This window comes from Nycticebus coucang, chromosome 21, assembly GCF_027406575.1.
Source record: "Nycticebus coucang isolate mNycCou1 chromosome 21, mNycCou1.pri, whole genome shotgun sequence".
NCBI lineage: Eukaryota > Metazoa > Chordata > Mammalia > Primates > Lorisidae > Nycticebus > Nycticebus coucang.
In genome coordinates this window covers 59,317,386-59,341,173 of record NC_069800.1, presented here as the reverse complement: position 1 = coordinate 59,341,173, position 23,788 = coordinate 59,317,386, and the positions used below count along the sequence as shown (strand labels likewise).

Below are 23,788 nucleotides of genomic sequence, written 5' to 3'. Positions count from 1 at the left end.
CTTTTATTTATAAATATTAGTTGTCTATTTTTTGATACTTAAAAAAATAAAAAGTTAACTGATGACTCCAAAAAAAAAAAAAAAAAGATATCTCAGTGCAGAAGATATATTTTAAGTATCACATCCCTTCTTCCCATCTCTCTGGACAGGAGTGGGGGAGGTGGGACTGAGTAACACAGTTGATACAAGGAAGCATGTTTAACCTGGAGTCCAAGGAAAGATGGACTCTGAAATTATTTGAGCCCCCAAATTATTTGCCAAGTATTTTACGTTTATTTTTGGGTGGGTGGAGAGTCCAGATCTATCAGATAAGTCTCAAAGTGGTCTGTCACCACCACTGTCCTCTCAAAAGTTTAAGAACCACTGAAGGAAAAATGCAAAGATAATCTCGAAAGGTGGAGCTCAGGCTCAGCGCCCGTTGCTCAGTGGTTAGGGCTCTGGCCACATACACCGAGTTTGGCGGGTTCGAACCCAATCTGGGCCTGCTAAACAACAATGATGACTGCAACCAAAAAAATAGCCGACCGGGAACGTATAGCCCCAGCTACTTGGGAGGCTGAGGCAAGAGAATCGCTTAAGCCCAAGAGTTTGAGGTTGCTGTGAGCTGTGATGCAACAGCACTCTACTGAGGGTGACATACCAAGACTCTGTCTCAAAAAATAAGAAAGTTGAAGCTCAGCTAACTGGTAAAGCAATTAAGGCATTGACCTTTGCTGGAATCAGGATTGTTCCTCTACTTGGAGAAGGATTGTATATGCCAGAATTACTCTGGAAAATAGAGCAGTGTTTAATCCAGATGCGTGAGACTCCAGCCCTGTAGCCTTCCATGAGCCAAGTTGCACTTTGGCACAATGGAACAGGCCCAGTTTGAGGGATGCTGGCCATGAGATGTGGTCAGGATAAAGCTAAGGACTGGGCTTGTTGTATTACTGCGTTTGTTTATTGTGTGGTGACCAGAGAGGGGCCTTCTCTAAACTTATTCCCAGGATTTTCCTAAGCACTCGTTGTTCTTACCTAACAGTAATTGTGCATCAAGATTAACTATACATCTGTCTTTTTATCGGCCACTAGAAAATGGCAAATGTGTTGCTTGCCTACAGCCAAGACTCTGTGGCTCGCATTTTCTGTAGCTACACCTCTCCTGTGTACATTTGTAGTCTGACTGGGTCCGTGTATTAATTTTCCCTTTGTCGCATTTTAAACACATAATTTTTAATTTTTTTAATTGTTTCTGGTGAATTTGAGGGTGGAAAGAATTTTTTTTAATGTTTGAATTTGTTAGGGAGAGTCTCTCTTGTAATCGTGTCCCACCCACAGAGGTGTGCCATGCACCTGACATTGTGCCCATTCAGTGGGAGCGCCCCTCTCCCTCCCTCCTCCCCTCTTCCTGCTCCTTCATTTCCTTGTCTCCCACCTTGAATGGATTTGAGTTTTTCTCTTGTGTGGACGTGAATTCGATTGTCCACTGTGAAACACATGATTTGTACGTGCTGCTTGCAGGTTTGTAAACCTCCTGCAAGTTCTTTTTCGAGCAAGATTTGCACACCCAACTCAACGTCTGCAAATTGCACCGTCGGGCTGTTCTGTTAGCCAATTAACCCTTTGCTTTTATGTGACAGTTTGGGGGGTAGCATCTTAACTCTCCCTTTTGTTTTTATCTTCCTTTAGTCAGTTAAAGAGGACTCAGTTCCCACAGGTGCGGAGGAGAATGTAAGTTATGCCTCAAACCACAGAATCATTCCACTTTCATCCTCCGTGGGTCCAACCACTGGGCACTTTTGGTTCTGGGATCCTGAGTTCTTGCATGCTCAACTTGCTCTTGCATAACTCTTGCACGTGTTATCCATCTGCTGTAGACTCTTTCGCTCTTCCACGCCATCAGGGACGGATGGGGAATAACATTGCACGCATTTGTGTAAATTCCCATTGAATCAAGGCAAAACCAATGCGAAATGAGAGCACATATTTTTATCATGTTGTCATTTAGGGGCTGAAAGAGTCTACCAAACTTGAGCAGCTTTGCACTTCCTTAAGGAATAATGATGTGGCAACTTCTGCTTCCCTCCACCGTGACTGATCATTCCCCTCTGTTTCTATGGTGACCCAGTTTCTTACTAACTCTGGGTGGTACCCGGGACCGCTAATTGCATCAGGCATCAGAATATCTTGCAGAGTCTGCCAGTCTCACGTGGAGAGCTGACTCCCTGGGTCTGCAGCTGAGCCAGATGGGGTGAGCCTCGCTGTCTTTATGCCCTCAGATCTTCTGGAGAAATATAATTCAGAGGGTTTTTGTTTTTGTTTGTTTGTTTTGCAGTTTGGGGCCGGGGCCAGGTTTGAACCCGCCACCTCTGGTATATGGGGCTGGCACCCTACTCCTTGGAGCCACAGGCGCCGCCCATGTAATTAAGCGTTTTAGGACAGTATATTCATGTCTGAATGGATGGTGCTCTATTAAGGCATCACAAACGTGCATCTTTCCAAAACATTTTCCTGGTTGATTAACAAACTGGCCTCATGAATTTCAGACCCACAACAGCAGCTCTCTGCTCTGAAAGAAGTGCAGTGTTTAAAACATTATATAAGGGGGGATAAATAAATTAACAGCTCCCTGAGCTAGAGATGTGTATCTATAGAATTTCCACATGTGTGGCTTCTTCTGCGTGTCTCTAGTTTGCATGCCATGGATAGAGCCAGTGTTTTCTTTCGTTTTTAATGAGTGGGGCTGAACAGATGTTGACAATTCACACATGTTCCGGAAACGTTGTCCAAGATGTGGGATAAAAATGGGCATGACTGTGTTATGATTCTTTTTTTTTTCTCTCTCTTTTTTAGACTGCGTTATGATTCTTATTAGGAGGAAAACCTTTGAACTCTATTTCTCATTTTAGTTGTTTTTTTCTTCTTCTCTTCTTCTCTCCTTCTCTCCCTTCCTTCCTTCTTTTTTTGCTTCCTTCCTCCCTCCCTTCCTTCCTTCATTCCTTTTATGAGCCAAACTTAGTAGCTCAGCAAAGCTCAGGTAGCTCATAATTCCATAAAGTTCTCATGAATTACTGGCTGTATTCTAGAGAGTCAAAGTCAAAGTCACTATTTCAGCAGCCTACAAGGAAGAAGTCCATGAGTCTTCTTCCCATGACCTTTAAATTTTGATGCTGTGGATAAAATGAGCAAGGACTCCTACAGCTTATAGCCAGTCAAGGTTAATGTCAGACCTACTCTCATTCCGTTCAATAGAGCAAGTCACACAGCAAAGGACAGAGTGTAATTCTTTTACAGAAAGATGGAATAAGTAATTGGAGAAATAATGGGATTATACTCCATAGTGAAATGATTCAGCCACAGATGATTCAGTAGCTGTATAGATTGATGGACTATGTTAAACCGAGTTAGTTTAATTTCCTCCTCCCCAGGAAGAGAGATCACCTTAGTCAAAACTATGTATCATGTTCTAAATCTTCACAATAGGGCAATTAGACATGATTAACCATATTACGAGAGTGCTTGAACTAGTGACTTCTAGCTAAATAAGGCTAAGTATTCATTTATTTATTTATTTATTTATGCAGGGCTTTTTTGGCAGGGGCCAGGTTTGAATCCGCCCCCTCTGGTATCTGGGACCAGTGCCCTGCTCCTTTGAGCCACTGGCACCACCCCTGAGTTTATTGTTTTTAAAATTTCTCTACCTACAACTTTCAACCTACAACTAAACCAATCTATCAACGAATGTGCTGCCTACCTGTGTTTTACAAAACAAAAGACAGAGGGCTTTCGACATTTCTCAAAGTTTTTTGTAAAAAGAAAAATAAGGCTTTTGAAGCCCCTGGAAATTTAGCCCTTTCCCTAGAATGTGCCTCTAGTCCTATCAGCAATAAGTTTATCTTGATTATAGAAACGAGAGAATCCTTTAGCTGTAATCTATTTGACCATTGGTTAGGTGAGTTCATGTTCTCAAAAAAGAAAGATCTTTTCTTCCAATGACTTATCAGACCCAGGGGATAGGTACTGCTGTTGTTTATCTCTCTTGGTGAGTAACTTCTCAGTTGCAAGTGAAAGAAACCCAACTCAACCTGGATTAAAAAGAAAATGAAATTTATGGGTTCTCATTTTTAGAAAATAGAACTGGTTTCAAACAGAGTTTGATTTAAGGCTCTCCCTTGGCTGAGCCCTGTGGGCCTGGCCACATTTTCAGCATTCCAACATCACATCACCAAGTCCAGAGTAGAGAGATTGTTCCAGGAGCAATCCTTCATGTCTTGGGATTCTCTGCCATTGACTCAAATGCGTTCACAAGCCCTAGTGGTCAGCTTTTGCCAGGTTATGCTGCAATAACAACCAAGCCCCTAATTTCAGTGGCTCTCAATGGCAAAGAGTTGTTTTCTTCCCCTCACTCCTGCTGTAAGTCATCTGCACACTGACTGTGGCCTACCCAGGAGCTGTCTTTCTGCTGATAACTAGAGAGAAGAGGCTGTCCCATCAATAGCAACATCCAGTTCTAGCTGCAGAAAGGAAATAGTGTCATGGTGAACCACGAGATGGCTCCTACAGCTTACAGCCAGTCACATTAATAGGTTAATATCACACCTAGTCACATTCCATTCACCAGAGCAAGTTGCACAGCAAAGAATGCAGTGTACCATCCCTTTACAGGAAGATGGAGTAAGTAACTGAGGAAATAGTGCATTGTGCCACTTGCAGCCATCACTGAACAGCACCATCCAGGAGCTGGACTATGTTGACTGGTTCAGAACTTTTCAGTTGCCTTCATCAGATCACATCGGTCTTGAACTTGGAAGGATTGTTCCCCTCAAGCAAAACTGGAGTGTGTTAGCAGATGAGGGAGAATAATTACCAAGCAGAAAAAAGAAATCTCTGGAAATTCTTTATAATCAAATAATCACATTATAAACCCAATAAAAATAATTTTAAAAGATTCTAAAATAAAAATCTTTAGTATCAGGGTGGCGCCTGTGGCTCAAGGAGTAGGGCACCGGTCCCATATGCCGGAGGTGGCGGGTTCAAACCCAGCCCCGGCCAAAAATCACCAAAAAAAAAAAAAAAAAAAGTCTTTAGTATCAATATTCTTAAGTTGTGAGTAAAGTTTAAGTGGAAGAAATCTATTTTGGTGAAAATGAGTTTCCAAAACTCACAGCTCTAGTAAAAACCATATAATCCAAATTTTAAGGGTAAATATGGTACAAAATTTGAGGCAAAAAGTGAAACACTTTACTGAGATGTATTTTGTCTGTATTAAACATACAAGCCATCTCCATGAGATGAATATCATATCACCTACTGAAATCAAGTAAGGAGAATTTATTTCTATTAATAAAATATAGCGTATATGTGATTTTAATAATGTCTATCATACCCAAAATTAAAATGTGCAGATTCAGTCATACATTCTAAATAGGGAAAACTTTTTCCAAAGCCTTGGCCTGGAAGGAAGTTGGAAAAATATTCGAATAAAAATTGAATTCTTATGTCTGCATATGCAAATCATGCCCTTACTCAGCCCAGATTTTCTGGATTTCCATACTGGTATTAGTAGATTCTCCTTGACCAATTTCTTGGCCTGACTTTAACCTAATTGAAGTCTCTCTATCTCTCTCTCCTACTGGAACAGTTGTATCTTAGAACTTATGACTGAGAATTTATAAGTTGATACCTCTCAACATTTAGAAAATCCCAACAAGGGAACCATTAGCATTTAAATAAAGTTGATTTACAAAGTTAGTGCCATACAATCTGACCATTTTATTATATGAAAAATTTTCCCTCCTGGCCCATGCACACATACTAAAAAGAACTCTCTTCTTCAAAGACAGTATAGTTCTGAACCCAGGATCCCCAAGTCAAACTCTCTTCATTACCTACTTCAGGGTCATTCTCTATTCCTCCCTTTTTCTACCCTTGAGCTTGAGCAAGATTGGCAACTGTCATACCCCCAGAGTATTTTATTGTGATTGCTCGGGTGATGGGTCAGTGTTTCATTTTCTTCACCCATAATCAGCTAAGGGGTAAGGATGTAACCTACTTCTGACCGGTGAAATTTATGTGGAAGTTCATTTGAACCCCATCTTTCGCTGTGACCTTCCTTCCTTCTCAGGACCCTGAGTTGAGGTTGTGATATCTGTAACTGTGGCAGCTAGTTTGTTACCGAGAGGTAATCAGGAAAAAGAAATCCAGTGTGCCAAGAATGGCAGAGCCAAAGAATAGAAAGAACTAAAGTTCTCAGAGACATTGTGAAACCACAGAACCACCCCCAGAATTTCCTGCTATTAAACTTGTTTCCTGTTTGGTTGATTAAACCACTAAGGAAGGCCATACCTGGTGGCTCATGCCTATAAACCCAGCACTCTGGGAGACTGAGGTGGGTAGGTTGCTTGAGCTCAGGAGTTTGAGACCAGCCTGAGCAAGAGCAAGACCTCACCTCTACTAAAAACAGAAAAATTATCCAGGTGTGGTGATGGGCACCTGTGGTCTCAGCTACTTGGGGGACCGAGGCAAGAGGATCACTTGAACCCAAGCATTTGAGGTTACTATGAACTATGATGACATGATAGCACTCTATCAAGGGTAACAAAGACAGACTGTATCTAAAAAAAAACTAGGAAATACTCAGTTACTTGCAGCAAATGCCATCCTTGCTGCAATGGCTACTTGCCCATAGTGTGACTTTGGCCAAGTCATTCAACCATTCAGACTTTTCATCTGTAGAAGGGGAATAATGTCATCTTTCCTGAGCTGTCTGTGTAACCATTTCTTGAGGTTATATTCAGGGTGGCCGTAAATTCCATTTACAATTTTAAATTGCACATGAACTTTATGGCCACCCTCTGTATTAAAAAAATATATACCTTGCATAATGCCAGGAATAGTACAAAGAAGTAGTTACTAATAGAATCATTGGTAAATAATAGACCAGTGTACAGTGGGTGAGCCCAGATAATTCATGTTCATAAATAGCCTAATATTAACACAAATAACAACCAAGTATTCATTAAGCACTTGCTATGTGTCTGACACAGTTCTAAGAGCTTCATAGGTGTTACCTGATTCAGTCTTTGCAACAACTTCCTCATGTGTCCACCATCCCCCTGGAGAACACAGAGGTGATGGGCACTGACCCTCAATTAGCAAAGACCAAAAGGATCAAAGACAAGACTTAGACCCCAGCAGTTTCCTTTGAGCCCAAGTTCTACACTTACACTTCAGGCTTACCCCAAAGGCTCTGGTGGCTGGTGCTTATTTTTCAGAAATACAACTGAATCAGACCAGCTCCGTATGTAGAGACCTGGTCCACGGCTGACTGCTGATCCCAGTCTGTTGTTTGCTCCAGTTGCAGGCTGGTTTCCTAAACACAGAGCAAAGTCCAAAACCAGCAGCTCAGCAGAGGAAGCTCACTCACAGTCCTGTCTTGTTTGGCCAACCCGGCATTCTTATTCTTCTATGTCTAACCATCTTTCCCACCATTCTCTTATCTCCTATCTGGTCCATTCAAGCCAATACCACCTGCCTTGCCTCCTGGAGACTTCTGAGTTTTTAACTTCCCAAAGCCGATCTTAGTTTACAAAAAAAAGAAAGAAAGAAAAAGAAATACTAAACATCCTATCAGTACTTTAAGATATAGAAGGTGGGGGATATACTACTGTGATTTCATTGCCAAATTCCAGGGTCTCCTGAGTGTTGATTTGTTGATGGGCACCTCCATGAATCAGTTGACAATGTAGAAACTAAGGGTTGTTCTTGATGGGGAAAATTTGAGTCATTGCAAACCAATGGTTTATTCCAAAAGAAAGGAAAATGGTTTCTCCATGAGCATAGTGTATCTTTAGAAATAATTAAGTCCCCTTTCCAAGCCCTTGACATTGAGAACACAGCTCTGAAGCAGCAGGGGGTCTTCTACCAGCCTTCTACTGCACCTTTACAAGTGCGGCCTTTGTAAGTTCTTTCCGTAGCAGCCAGGAACAAAAAACTTGTATAAAAGGCTAGATAGTAAATATTTTAGGCTGGGTAGACCATCCCATATTTCTATCCTATATTCACATCATATATTTCTCATCTTTTAAAACATGTATTACAACCCTTTCAAAATATAAAAACCATTCTTAGCCCAGGCGCCACAGAGGCATCCACCAGGCTGGATGTGGTAGCTTTGCCAAACCCTGATTGAGGAAAAAGAGGCCTTTATTAAACCCTCTTCTGGCCAACTCACTCCGTCCAGTCACAGGGACCCTTGCAAATGTAGAAGCTGTCACAAACAGGACAGGCCCCTGGAGGGACACAAAATAAGCAGAGCTGGGCTCAGGTGCAGGGTGGCAGGCTTCCATCCACACCCCTGTTCACCCTCCCTGCTCCCCGCTGACATTCAGTGAACGGGGAGTTCACTGGGAGCTGGGCCAGGGGACATAAACAACTTGGCCATTTTTTGTTTTTACCAAGTTTGTTTCTCTTCTGAACGTGTGCTTCGACTGAGTACTAATGACAAGTGACTGGCCTGGGGAGTGGTGAGGAAGGAGTTAATGAGGAAGGCCAGTCCGTGGAATTGAGTGGTGTCCCCACTCTCCTTCCCGCAGAGAAGACTGTTCTGGGGAACTAGGGTGTGGACTGGAGGTGTCATGGCTACTGTCTCTAAGACTCAATTCGTAAGAAAATGATTATTCCTGATTTCTACACAGGCCAGGTATAATTGATCTTTGGGGTGGACCAAATTGGTGGGCTTACTGGGAGGAGCGGGGTGTTGGGCACACCCTGAAGGGTAGCAGAGACATCCTCCATGTGCCTGCACCTTGCTGGTGGAAGGAATAGTGTCCCTTCCACCCCAATTTGGGAGCTGTTCAGAAATTGGCTGTTTAGGAGGGTTTCTTCTCTACATAGGAGGGCCTGTGTAGAAATGATCGTAGATTCAAACCTAAGAGTACTATGCGGACCCCACTTTATATGATGTGTTTTGGGGGATTTTTTTTTTCATTTTCTTAATACCTGGCAAAATAATCCAGGTGGTGTGTGAATCACCAGTAGAGATTATAAAGTCTGAGGAAGTAGACTCAGCCTTACGAACGGTGGATCTCAGCGAAGGAGATGCCGCTACCCCGGAACCCGGTGAAATCAAACTCGGAAGAGAAGACAGCAAACCTCCCAGAACCTCGCTGATGGCATTTCTCAGACAGATGGTAAGCCACTTACTTCCAGTACAGGAATACTGGAAACCCAGGTCTGCTTCCGAGAGTAAAGACCCACAGCCCAGAGGCAGAGGGTAGGATATGTCACCTGCCGTGTTGGGGCTGGATAGGAATGGAATGTGAAAGGTGCAGTTAGAAAACTACCTTTTCTCCTTTTGATTTAACCCTGGAGAAAGTCTCATTTTATTGCTAATATTCTTTAACCCCTTCTTAACCCCTGCTAACTCCCTTTTAAACATAGAAGTGTTAGCCTTGGGTCGGATGGGACTGGAGCCCATATTGTTTACTTCTAATTGTTTTCTTTTTTCTTCTAATTGTTTTTATTTTCAAAGTGTGCTTCTGTTGGTGGTCCATGATACTGCTTTTCTCATTACTGGAATGATATGACATTTCCTTTGACAATACAATTATTTACATAAAGAACGTAAGATATTTTTAGCTGGGTACGGTGATCATGCCTCTAATCTCAGTTGTTTGGGAGGCCAATAAGGGAGGATCGCTTGAGGCCAGGAGTTTGAGACTAGCCTGGGCACATGGTAAGCCTTCATGTCCACAAAAAAATAGAAAGGAAGTTATCCGGGTGGTGCCTATAGCTCAAAGGAGTAGGGCACCGGCCCCCTATGCCAAAGGTGGTGGGTTCAAACTCAGCCCTGGCCAAAAACTGCAAAAAAAAAAAAAAGAAAGGAAGTTATCCAAGGGTGGTGGTGAGTGTCTGTAGTCCCAGCTACTCAGGAAGCAGAGGCAGGAGGATCACTTGAGCCCAGGATTCTGAGCTTGATATGAGCTCTGATTACACCACTGCACTCCAGCCTGGGAGACAAGAGCAAGGCCTTGACTCAAAAAAAAAGGGGGGGCAGGGGATGGGAGAAGAAAAGAGAAAAAAGTCCAATTTACATATTGATATGGCAAAAATTCTGAAAGTGACATATGAGTGACACAAATTTGTAAAAGCTGATTTATAGATAATTCAAATAAGGAAATGACAACCTCTGGGAGGCTGAAGCAGGCAGATCACTTGAGCTCAAGAGTTTAAGACCTGCCTGAGCTAGAGGGAGACCCCATCTTTAAAAATAGCTGGGCATTATGATGGGTACCTGTAGTCCCAGCTACAGGGGAGGCTGAGGCAGGAGGATCACTTGAGCCCAAGTGTTTGAGGTTGCTGTGAGCTGTGAGCCACAGAACTCTACTCAGGGCAACAGAATGAGACTCTGCCTCAAAAAATACCAAAAAGACCAAAAAGACAAGAAATGACAACATAACATTCTACTAGTGAAGATATATAACTTAGCTGGTGAAATTTGCCACATGTTTTTAATTTGTATAGAATAGAAAGAAGGTGAACAGCCATCTTTTTGGTGTTTGTAATCAAGTACATGAAACGTCTAAACAGCCATGAACTTAAGTAATATAATGCAACAAAACCTAAATCAGTTGGAGGACCAAAACCAAAAACCCATGTAAAAAAGGTCATTGAGTTTAATTCTCTTTTGATGAAAAACAAGAATTTCATTATAGTGCACCTTTATTTTCAGGAGTATTTAGGAGTTTAATCCTTTAAGAAAGCAACTCTCTAATTGCACAGGCTCAACCTGTTCAGGAATTCTTTCTAGTCCACAAAACAAAACAAATCCTTGCCACTAGGAGTTGAGGCATATTAGAAATAATTATGGTAGAAATAGTTGACTGGAATCATTTTCTTCTCTTGTTAGACTCTCATGAAGTAAAAAGTGTAGAGTAAAGAGTGGGCCTGCCGTATGGCCTCAACCCTGTCTGGATTGCTGGCCATTTGATCTGTAGTTTGGTGCTGAAAATGGAGATGAAGATTTGAGATTTTTTTAAACCAATTTTTACATGATGCCAGGAAAGAAAAGAACTTTTCTCCCGTTTCTAGCAACTCATCTAACTCACGAATGGGATCCTCAATTAGATCATAATAATATTGAAGATGAGCAGCTTTCTCATTGCTGTATGGAAAAAAGTAACAAATAGAATGACGGTCTTTTCCAAATAACCAAAATGATGCTGCTTCATTTAAAAGAGGGGGAAAAACAACCAAACATAATGCATTTTTAAAAATCCTCTAAACCATTCACTGCATCTATCGAAAACAGATTCTTCAATTCAAATGAGATCCCACATTATTCAGACTTACCTCCTTCAGAGCTATCTGCTAAATGTTATTCGGGGAACATTTTTAAAGTGTAAAGGGAAGCAAATTATTAACAAAAGGTCCTTTGGAATTCATTCTTCATGAGAAAACTCAATGACCTTTTACATGGGTTTTTTATTTTAGTCCTCCCACTGATTTAGGGATGGAGGGACACAAGGAAACATTTTCCCAAGCAATAGTGAATTCAGAGTATCAGGACTTCTCTGCCCATTTTCCTTGTCACCTATTGCCATGCCTGGGAGTGCAAACATTATCCTTTCCTCTTAAAGTTTAAACTCTGCTTCCAAGATTGTTGGGTTTCCCCTAAAATCACAAATATCCCAATTATTCTCTCTTTTTTTGCTGTTTTGCTCTTATTTAAAACATTATATTTACGTTATGATTAATGCAAGTACACGAAAGACAGGTTGTCTAGCTTGCCAAAATCCCCGCCACTCCCTACTGTCACACCCAGGCCAGCTCTCATGTATGTCGCTGGCCTTTCCCTGTGTATATGTGAATCTGCAGCCTCTAATGTGGGACTACCTCATTCTCTAAAACAACTTTTTCGAATGGCATTGTGTAGATTTATCACACTCAGATGGCCCATTGCTCGCCTGATGGATACTTGGCTTCTTTCCAACTTTTTGCATTTCATTCATTCACTTATCCAACAGATAATTATTGAGCACCCATCATATTCCAGGCACAAGGAATACAACTGCGAACATAAACAGATGTAGACTCTGTCCTCATGGAGCATAAAAGCTGATGAAGAAAACAGACATTTATTTTTAACTCTATCCCCGTATTTAGCACCGACAAGTGTCTTACACCGATTATTTCAATTGCTTTGCTAACCTGCATAAAAATTCCTGTCCACCCACTTTTATGCATGTGTTCACATCCCCACAGCGTAGATTCCTGGAAGTGGACTCTAGCAATTATTTTTAAGAAACACTTCTTGATAACATGTTCCTGGCTTCCAAACTGATTGAAAGTCTTTGCATTCATGCAAGGGGAGGGGAGAAAACTTCTTTAAGTTCTTGGAAACAGAAAAGGCATCTGGCCCATCTCTGAGGGTTTGGGGGGGGGGCGGGAATTTGGAGCAAATAAATATTTCAAAAGAAACTTTAGATGCTGTTAGCAAAATAAGGGTTTGCTTAAACAATTAAGAGACTAGAAAACCTCTGTTTTGTGTTCACTCTCATCACGATTGACTTTCTACTCTACCCTCTGCCTCTCTTTTTTTTTTTTAGAGACAGAGTATCATCTTGTCACCTCAGTAGAGGGCTGTGAAGTCACAGCTCACAGCAACCTCCAGCTCTTGGGCTTAAACGATGCTCTTGCCTCAGCCCCCCTCCCCCAAGTAGCTGGGACTAAAGGCATTCACCACAACGCCCGACTATTTTTTTGTTGCAATTTGGCCGGAGCCGGGTTTGAACCCATCACCCTCGGTATATGGGGCCGGTGCCCTACTCACTGAGCCATAGGCGCCACCCCCCTCTGCCTCTCTTCAGTTTCTCTCAGGCCACCTATTTTAGTGTCCCCTAGTAAAATAACTCTTCGCGAAGCATTTCTTTCCTTACAAATGCATTGCCCCATTAACTTCTAAAGTGATTTTTTTTCTTTTCAGAAATGAACCTTTCATAAAAATAATAGTAGAAAAAATATTATGTTTCAAATAACTATATTTCAGGGAAAGAAAAGCAGTCAGGTAAGCCTTCCCATTGCCTTCAACACAGGTGGGTGTGTCACTTCCCCAAAATCCTGTGGGCTCCTATAGGATTTCAAAATAATTGGGAGGGATATCTGAGATATGAGTCATGGCCTAAATAGGAAAACGTCTTATACATATTAATTCAGCTGCCCGTCAAGAAAGTGAATGTCTGAAGTGCTAGCGTGTTTTTCTCCAGTGAGTGGGTAGCGCTGCGTTCGTGTGTCTACAGGCCAGGTAGGCAGATGAAACCGCAAAGGTGGTAGAAAGAAAGAATATACATGCGTGAATTTATAGTTTGTCAATATTAATAACATCTGGCCCTTGAAAAGTGCACTCCTCCTCCACAGTATTTTCACATGCATTATTTCATTCAATCCTCTTCATGTCTCTTTCCTTAGACCGTTGCTTAGTTTTATAAGAAAATCTTTGCTGGGATAACATTCTCAGGGTTCACAGAGAAATACTGTGAGCTTTAATATGGGGCACATTAAAGGCTCCAAGGAGGACAGAGCCGTGAAATCAGAAGGCTTTGTTGATTACATCTAATCTGTTTATAAAACCTGTTGAATTTACTGTCTAGAAGGGAAAAAAGAGGGTGGTCTTTAATGGTGATTATAAAACACGAAAAAAGGCTGGGCGTGGTGGCTCGTGCCTATCAATCCTCATATTCTGGGAGGCTGAGACACGTGGATTGCTGGAGGTCAGGAGTTTAAGACCAGCCTGAGCAAAAGCAAGACCCTGTCTCTAAAAATAGCCAGCAGTTGTGGCAGGTGCCTGTAGCCCCAGCCACTTGGGAGGCTGGGACGAGAGGATCACGTGTGCCCAGGAGTTGGAGGTTGCTGTGTCTGCCGAGGGCGACATAATGAGATTCTGTCTCAATTAAAAAAAAAAAAGAGCTGGGTGACTGTACTAAGTGGTTAGAGCACCAGCCCTGTGCACCAGGGGTTGCAGGTTCGAACCAAGGCTGGGCTTGCTTCACTGGAAAAAAAAAAAAAAAGCCAAAGTTCTTGATCCCAAATTCTCCCCATGGTATTAAAATATGAGTACTAATTTGCTCTTGCTTTGCATAAGCATTTCTGTAGGCAGTTCCTGTCTCCATCAGTAACTTGCATCCTCTGCCCTTAAAGTGGCTGTGTAGTCGAGTGGCACATGTCAGTCATCGGTAGTCACGGCAACAACAGCGTCCATTAATTTACCGCGTGCTTACGACATGGCAGGCACTGTGCTAAGCAGACTGCAGGCACTAGCTCACTTATGAACACAGAACCCTGCAGAACCAATGCTCTCCCTGCCTCACCACGGAGTTCAGTGTTTAAGACTACCTAAGTGATTTTCCCACAGTGCTAGGGCTGGGAAAGGGCAGAGCCAGAATTCCAGTTCAGGTTTTTGTTTACTTGTCACTTTTGTGGATTCTAAAGCTCACCTTTTTGCTCCTGTGTTAATGCTGGGGTTTATGCTTCTACAGCTGGTTTTCTTTGAAGGAATGGAGGGAGCTAGACCCCCGTAAGCTCAATTTTTGTAATTCCCTTGGTGCTGTCTTCTGTGGAGATACCATTTGTACGTGCTGGGCTGTTACATTTACCTACCATGACAACAAGGGAAAAGAGAAGAAAGCTAACAGGTGGCTTACGTCAAACTTGGCCAGAGGCTTTCTGAGTACATTTGTCATTGAAATAATATTTACTTACTTGCCTGAATAATCTTGTCTGACTAGTCTGATTCCATTTTAACTGAGCAGCTTGGTATAGCACAAAGCTCAGACTCATAACCTTTTGCTGATCCTGGAAATGTCTAGTGGGTCCAGCTCCTCACAGTTGTAATGAGCTTGATCTCATGGACAATGTTGCTGATATACTCACCCCAATTAGATTTTTGTCCCAATTCTTTTTCATTTTTTTTTTTTTTTAATTTTCTTAAGACAAACTTTCACTTTGTTGCTCTTGGTAGACTGCCATGGTGTCATAGCTCACAGCAACCTCAAACTCTTGGGCTCACGTGATCCTCTTGCCTCAGCCTCCCAAATAGCTGGGACAACAGGTGCCAGCCACAATGCCCAGGTATTTTTTTTTTTTAAAAGATGGGGTCTCACTTGTGCTCAGGCTGCTCTCAAACTCCTGAGCTAAGCAATTCACCTGACTCTGCCTCCCAGAGTGCTAGGAGGCGTGAGCAATTCTTTTTCTTTTAAATCTCAAGGTTGGTGAAATTTCTTTTCTTTTAAATCTCAAGGTTGGGGCGGTGCCTGTGGCTCAGTGAGTAGGACGCTAGCCCTGTATACAGCCCCAGCAACAAAAAAATAGCCTGGCGTTGTGGCGAGCACTTTAGTCCTAGCTACTTGGGAGGCTGAGGCAAGAGAATTGCCTAAGTCCAGGTGTAGGAGGTTGCTGTGAGCTGTGTGATGCCATGGCACTCTACCACGGGTGATAAACTGAGACTCTGTCTCTAAAAAAATAAAAAATAACAAAAAAATAAAATAAGTAAATAAATCTCAAGGTTGGTTAAATTTTATTGCCATCAAAATACATTTATATTCCTTTCAAAGAACTGTCCACCAAACACTTCTGTTAGAATTTGGAATATCTAAGTGATAATATATTGGAGATGGTTCAAACGTTCCTCAGAATACTAAACTATAGGACGTAGTGATACAATGAAAGAAATAAGAAATGACTTCATTAATATGCAAGACTTGGATGCCACAACTAGATTCCATCTCAAAACCGAGGGCTGCGTGCTCTGGGGGCCTTCGCCTTGGACTCTAGGGAGGGAAAGTAAACTCCATGAAGAAAGCTGCTCCGTGTCACACTGGAAAATCTCTGAAATTATTTCCTAATCTTTAGCCTGTTTTCAAAGTATTAAATAGTCTCTGGAAGAATTTTAGTCTCTTTAAGCGAAAACTTTGCTATGTTTGAGAGCTGGAGAAAAATAAGCTTCTGCGATTATGGTCCTCTGAATACAAAAGTCCAAAGTGGATTATTCTGATTTGTCTCCAACAAAAGGGAATTGCAAAGAGAAAAGAAAGAAATAGAAAGAAAAAGAAAGCAAAGGAGAGAGACAGAGGAGGGAAGGAAAGAGAGGGAGGGAGGGAGGGATTATTATTCGTAATAACTGCATTTATAGACGTGACCTCAGGCTTAATAGGATCCTTTGTCTAAACTCAACATGCAGGCACTTTACATACACACAGCTTTATAGGTTTCAAAATAAACGACCGAGGAAAATGCCTGAAAAGCTGAGATGCTCTCTCCTTTTGTTTGAAGAGGTTTCATCTCTTTGCAACAGTCTCCCTGACAGGCTGAAGGTCTGTTCTCATGATGAGATCCCGTTGCTGCCACACAACCTTCTGATTCAATCTTCATTGTCCTCCAAGTGTTATCAAAGAAGTGGAAAGGGAAGAAGGCAAATTGAAACCTTAAACTGGCGGAGCACCTAACCAATGCCAACTTGAAACTGCTAAAGGGACCTTAAAAGCCTCTCTCTATTAGAGAGCAAAGAAAGAGAACTCTGTTCTTTAGAAGGTGGTGGAAGGGCCGTACATGACTCCTGACAGCCAGTTAGTTTCTGCTTAGAAGGCCGTATTGTTTACCTGGTTTTTGCTGCTCAACATTTCCCTAAGGCAGCTTAGGAACGTGTTTGAGTAGGAAGGGCTCTTAGGACACATCCTGAATTCTGGAAGCCAAATGCAATCCCAAGGGGTTCACACCTTCAGGTGTGATGGGAAGGCTGGCAGAGCTGGTCTTGGGGAGGGGAGCAGTATCCCAGATAGACAAGTTCTTTTTCTAAACATTCTCAAGCAAGACTTTGTAGACCAACGTGGAAGACCCGTAGGAAGGAAAGCTCGCTTTTCAGGATAAAGGATCTGAAATTTATCTGGAGTCAGACTCATGCTTATTTGCCTTTGGGTTGAAAACCTTAGTGAAATTCACAGTGATGTCTCCAAGAAAAGTTCAGGGAGCTTCCAGACACCACGTCCTTTATCCCTAACCAACAGAGAAGCACACGACCAGGCTCCACTCTCTGCCAAGCTCTGTAAATGCTGCTTTGGGGATAGAGAAGTAGACAGCCTCCCACATAGTGCGTTAAACCACTGCAAGTCCTACTCAAGGCTTCTGAGTGGAGCGTAGCAGCAAGCAATGTCTAAAGGTGGGCACAGCTGACCCCTGACGACAGGCCCATCCCACACGCATCCATCTTTGTGGCTGGGCAGCCTCCATCTTGTCCAGGCTCTTACCATTTTGCCTAATCTAACATGAAGTAACTCCATAGAGAATGCTCAATAAACATTTCTGATTGGTACCTTCTGCCTTCTGGGGGGTACTATGGGGAGGGGGTAGAGAATAAAATGGAGTCATTTACCTGCTGTCAAATCCCAGTCCCCATACCTGCTAGTTCCATGACCCAAGCCAGTATGTCTGAGCTTCCATTTTCTTGTCTATGAAATAAAGAAAATAACTACCCCTCGGCTGTGAGGTTCTGAAGTAATGAATAAATGAAATGACACAAGTTATTATTACCTCATTTAGCATAACACCTAGCATTTAGCAAGCAATCCACCAGAAGCTAGCCTTCATGAGTAACAATTTTTGTTACCTCTAATGTGAGCACCGTATCTCAGATAACAAAGACACATGGCCTTTATTGGTCTAAAAGTATCTGAGTGTCTTCAAGGCCTTTGCTGTCCTTAGCCGTGGGTTATGGGCTTCTGCTGTCAGCTAAGGGAAAAGCCAGAGCTGCCAGTAGAATCTGGAGTCTTCCTCTTTGGTCTACATTGCTTAACCCCCACTCTCAACACTCTCTCCATAGCTGGAAAAAGGACAATTTAGGCAGTAACCAAACATGCAGGGATTAGACCCGAGTCTGTACTGCTAAGAACTGAGCCACCCACTACCAGATTTCATAGGCATTTTATCAAGCACAGAACGTTACTAAATGCACAGCTAAAACCACAGATTCCAGAATTGATCTGAACTTGCCTGTGGCTCGTTCGCTCAGAGCAGTAATGCTCAAACTCACCCCAGAACACCTGGAGGGCTTGTTAAAACACAGATTATTGAGCCTCACTCCCTTCCCCAGTTTTTGATTCAGTAGATCTAACGCCATTCTCCAGAATTTGCATCTCTAGCAGTTAACTGATGTTAGAAGCCAGTGGTGCTGGAATCAAACTTTTAGAACCATGAGCATGGGGCTATAGCATTGAAGACAACCTCATCCAGCCCTGTCACTGATGTTATTGGCTATAGGAGGCTCTAGATCAGGCGTCCTCAAACTTTTTAAACAGGGGGCCAATTCACTGTCCCTCAGACCGTTGGAGGGCCAGACTATAGTTTAAAAAAAAAAATATGAACAAATTCCTCTGCACACTGCACATATCTTATTTTGAAGTAGAAAAACAAAACGGGAACAAATACAATCACACTGCTTCATGTGGCCTGCGGGCCACAGTTTGAGGACACCTGCTCTAAAGGATGGAAGGTGGAATGTTTAACTCCATCAGAGAATTCATAGCTCTACTGAGGAGAAACACAGCAAAACACCCACCACCTAGATGTATTGGTGCAAAGCTACTAATGGGTCGATTGTTCGTCCAATTGTGTATTCAGTTCATATATTCAACCACTTCCTTTTTCCAATGTTAGTATTTTCATTAGCATGTATTTATTTATCCCAGAACTACAGAGTCCCAGGGTGTAGAATTCTTCTTGTTGTTATTTTGAGAGCCCAACACTTCACTGTAACCAGACTCTTGTTAAATACTGCATGGCAATCGTGTCTCTCAGAAGCAGCGTATTTTCAGCTGGGCTTCCCTTGGGCTTGTTACTGAATCCCAACAGTCCATGACCGAGCTCGTCCATTTCCTCTGTCTTTATGTTCACCATGTCTCTGTACGTGCACGTGGTAGCTGAAAGGCCATTGTCTGTTTGTTATTTTAGTCAGTGAAAGGGGATGGAGGGAGCACCCGCTCAGAAGAAGTAAATGGGAAAGACTCCAGCGACCAAGTAAGTGACTTTGAACTCCATTTGGTGGTGGGGCCAGCTGGTGTATTCTTTCTTCTTTCCAGCCTTGTTTCCTATGCCATTCTCAGCCATTCCCAACTCATTTAGTATCTCTGGATTAAGCACCTACTATGTGCCAACCTGTGCAGACTAGAGTTCCTCAGCTATTTCCTATAAAAGGTTTTCACACATGCTCTTCCCTGTTTTCATTTTCTTTTCTTTTTTTTTTTTTTTTTTTGAGACAGAGTCTCACTTTGTCACCCTCGGTGGAGTGCTGTGGCATCACAGCTCACAACAACCTCAAACTCTTGGGCTCAAGCAGTTGTCTAGCCTCAGCCTCCCACGTAGCTGGGACTACAGGCGCCCTCCACAATGCCCAGCCAGGTTTCAGAGATGGGGTCTCACTCTTGTTCAGTCTGGTCTTCAGCTCCTGAGCTCAAGTGATCCACCTGTCTCAGCCTCCCAAAGTGCTTAGATTATAGGTGTGAGCCACCATGCCTGGCCATTCCCTGTTTTCCACATGGAAAATTCCTTCTGCCTCTTCACTTCTTGGCATAAATGTCACCTCCTCAAAGAGACCTTTGGTGTCCGCCCATCATGGCTACGTCTTGTTCTTTTCGTATTGCACGGCCCTTATCTCCCCTACACCTCCCACCTCCACCTGGAACATCAGTGGAGCAGTCTTTTCTCTTTTTATTTCACATTGCATGACACCTGGCAGCTAGGAGGAGCTATTTCATGAACAGATTAATTAAAAACATGGGGTCGCATAGTTCACTTACATCATTTTCTCCCTCCTAAAGAAATGTAGCTATGACATGTTTATAACAGTGTGTATTCTGTTTTAAAAATGGGATTATATGGAACACCCTGTTTTCTAACCTACACTATTTTTCTTTACTTTTTAAATATTTTAATTTTTTTTAGTATTGTATTTCATTTCATTTCATTTCCTAGAGCAGAGTTTCGCTATGTTGCCCAGACTAGACTCAAACTACTGGGTTCAAATGATCCTCCTACCTCAGCCTCTCAAATTCCAGAGATTACAGGCATGCGCCACCAGGCCCGGCTTACACCCATTTTGTTAACCTTAAACTTATACTTCCACAAAAACAGCATCAAATATTCTTCTGCTCGTTTGAGAAATAAAAGCAGATAACTGTAGGAGTTGTAGGGTCAAACCATCTGTGTTCAGACCACGGCTCACCCATTTTTTAGCTGTGTGACTTGGGAAATTGCCAATCTCTGAGCACCTCAGCTTTCTCATCTGTGTAATGGAGAAAGGCAAGTGCCACCTTACAGGTTTGTCAGCTAAACTAAGATGTAAAACACTGGATATTTCCATACAGAAGGCTCAATAAATGTTAGCTAGTGTATCAGTCAGCACGGCTGCCATAACAAAATGCTGGAGACAGTGGTGTAAACAACAGAAATCTGTTTTCCCATAGTTTTGCCGGTTGGAAAAGACAAATCAAGGTGCCAGCAAGGTTTAGTTCCTGGGGAGGGCTCTCTTCCTGGCTGTAGACAGCCACCACCTTGTCCTCACATGGCAGAGAGAAAGATACATAGAGGAGTCCCTTCTTAAAAGGACACTAATCCTATCAGGTCAAGGCCCCATCCTCATGGCTTCACTTAACCTTACTTACCTTCCATTCCAACTATAATCATCTTTTGGGGGGTTTTTTTTTAGCCTAATTTTTATTAAATCGTAACTGTATACATTTATGGGGTACAATGTGATGATTTGATATACAATGTGGAATGCTGAAATCAAACTGCTTAACATAACCATCACCTCACTTACTTATTTTCGTGGTAAGACATTTATAATACACTCTTAGTTGTTTTGAAATGCACCCTTGCATTGTGCTCATTAGGTGAGAGCCCACCAAATAGCTTCCCTCCACTCACCCTCCCCCCTGCCGTCCCTTTTCCCTCCTCTCCCCTCCTTCTGTCTTGGAAGTTAGGGCTTCCGTGAATTTGGGGTTGGAGAGACACACTTTAGTCCATGACTTTGGGGTTGGGGGGTTACACTTTAGTCCACAGCAGTTTTTACCTGTTATGGTTACTCTTACACTGCTCCTAGGAACGTATCATCTCATAATGTTGCTCATGTCACACGTGCAAAGGGACAGCAATGATTGTCATAGTACTTCATATTTCTATTTCCATAACAACTGATTTATTGTATGTATTTAAACAGAGAATACATGGCTTTTTGCCACATTCAATTGTTTTTCTTTTTTAAGTTATTACTATGCCTGGCCCCCATCTTCTAGACTACTTTGGAACACAAATTCCTACAGGCTACTACCTTGGGAATGTGATAAACGTACTCTATTCTATTTATTTATTTATTTGCAGTTTTGTTTTGTTTTGTTTTTGGCCCGGGCCAGGTTAGAACCCGCCACCTCCTGTATATGGAGCCGCCGCCCTACTCCTTGAGCCACAGGCACCGCCCAACTTACTCTATTCTAAAAGAAAACTTACATATGATGGTACATTTTTGTCTGAAATGTTATGGTGAAACAGTTACACCAACAGTTTTGGAGTTTCTAAAATGGGCAAGGCGTCCGTGAAAATTTGAGTGAGCTGAAAGCTTTATTTTACTTATGCTCACCAAGTAGCGCTTTGAGAAAATATTTCAGAATTCTATTTTCCAGAGCTTGGATCCAGACTTACGAGCACTGGTGTGTCCTCACTGAGAGATGACACATGCTTAGTTTAAGTTGAGGGTGGGATAGGAACAGACATTCTCTGCTCCTTCCAGATCTGCCCTCCCAGGGTCATAAAAGTCTCCATCGCTATTTCTGGGAAAAGCAGCCCGAGGCACTGCCGGCCAAGGTTGGATGAAATGAGACTTTCCATGACTCTGTCCTGCCAGCCTAGCTGGGTTCCAGGAGGACCTGCACTAAGATGTCAATAACTTGTGTTATAAAATGTGAGACCGAATCAAACTGCAAGCAAAGGTTTTTAATCTTCTGTTTTTAATAACAAAGCAATTGTCACGCCATTTAGATTCTCCGTGCACTCTAAAGATAGGGAGATGGCCAACTGTTATCTTCACATAGTTTCTAAGCCATTAAAAATAAAATTTAAGCCTAATTGGGATGTGGTTACCATAGGGTAAGTGGACATTGAAAGCTCCTCTTATTTAAAAAAAGCATTGTCTCGTGACAGCTGTTGGTTTGTAGATACTGCCTACTTCCCACAATGACTTGGGAAGGAAAATATTTTGGAAACGTTTGGAAGGCGACCTGCTGGCTGTTCATTCAACACATTTGGATGGGGACTGCTCTGTGTCACTGCTCCCCAAGGTGCTGCAGAGACAGAGGTTTGTTCTCTGAAGCTGCCCTTTCACTGCAGGGAGAAGAAATCTCTGCAGTGACTGCAGATATAACCAGTGCTCCATAAGGGAGGAGTGAGGGCATCCTTCGGCCAGGTGACCAGGGACCGCACCTCCAAGGTTTGAGCTGAGACTTGGTAGACAGGGAGGGGCAGTCGTCCTAAGCCCTGGGGGCAGCTAGTGAGCCCTACTTTAAGAATGAGCTTCTTCAAGGAATGAAAGAAAACTTGTGGCTGGAGCAGAATGAGGACAGAGAAAGGGACAGGAGTCAGGGCTGGGGTGGCACAAGGGGACCCTACGTGCTGCATCTACCATTATTTGCTGGGTTCTGTGTCTGCAGCAGCCTGGCAGCCAGACCTCCACAGGCAGCCTTAGAAAGAACAAGGTGACCAACTCATTCCAGTTTACCTGCAACTTCCCTGGTTTTTTTCGTTGTTGTTGTTTTCTTTTTTTTGAGACAGTCTCACTATGTCACCCTCGGCAGAGTGCCGTAGCATCACAGCTCACAGCAACCTCAAACTCTTGGGCTTAAGAGATTCTCTTGCCTCAGCCTCCCAAGCAGCTGGGACTACAGGCGCCTGCCACAACGCCCGGCTATTTTTTTGTTATTGTTGTCATTGTATGAGCAGGCCCTAGCCGAGTTCAAACCCACCAGTCCCAGTGCATATGGTCAGCACGCAAACCACGGAGCTACAAGCGCCAAGCCAACTTTCCTGGTTTTAAAACCGTAAGCTCCATGTCCTGAACCCCTGGCTCTCAGACAAACCAAGATGACTGGTCACTCTACTTTTAACCTTTCCCAAGAGCCAGTCACTGTGCCAGATCGGCTTTTCATTCTTAATTAAATCCTCACACCACCACAAGATGTCATTTCTTTTATTACTCCCATACAGATGAGGAAATTGAGAAGTCTTTCTTCCAGGTCACATAGCCAGGATGTGATGGAATTAGAATCCAACCAGGTCCCTCTGACCCCAGACACTGAGTAGCTCTCAGCTACTCACTGTATCTTACAATCTGCTGTACACAACAAAAACAATGAACAAGGCGTTTGAACTGGGGTCTCTGGTTTCTGGCTTTATCTGAAGTGAGAGTTTCGGCCTCATTCCCAGGGGAGCACCTGCTCTGGGCTGGACTGTGCTTGCACATCTCTATCTCAGCATTTGCTGTGGCTGCTGGGCTCTGACAGGTGTATCCAAGACATGCGGTGATAGAACAGCTTCTTGGGTCACAATTCATGTCTGATGCTTTTTTATTTGAGGACCTCTGCCCTCTGGAGAGCACCTGTGGGGGCCTTTTCGACTGGGGACTCTCATCTGTCTGTTCTCTGGCTTCTTTCAAAGGGGCGTGCTCCATTTGCTGGTGGGAAATGGCAGTTCTCTTTTGCTTGCAGCCTTCTGCATC

The 23,788-nt window shown here is 42.9% G+C and overlaps 1 protein-coding gene across 5 annotated transcripts in view; it reads left to right on the top strand.

Annotated features, from left to right (window-relative positions):
* BCAS1 (brain enriched myelin associated protein 1) overlaps positions 1–23,788 on the top strand; it is a 102,107-nt gene that overhangs the window by 69,109 nt on the left and 9,210 nt on the right. For 2 of the 5 annotated variants that reach the window (XM_053574216.1, XM_053574215.1), the window contains 3 exons: positions 1,669–1,710; positions 8,997–9,170; positions 18,976–19,041. The exons of 1 other annotated variant lie outside the window; for it this stretch is intronic. In XM_053574216.1, the coding sequence (XP_053430191.1) occupies positions 1,669–1,710; positions 8,997–9,170; positions 18,976–19,041 (282 nt within the window). The remainder of the gene's footprint in view (positions 1–1,668; positions 1,711–8,996; positions 9,171–18,975; positions 19,042–23,788) is intronic. 2 more of the 5 variants (XM_053574217.1, XM_053574218.1) reach the window with 2 other exon arrangements.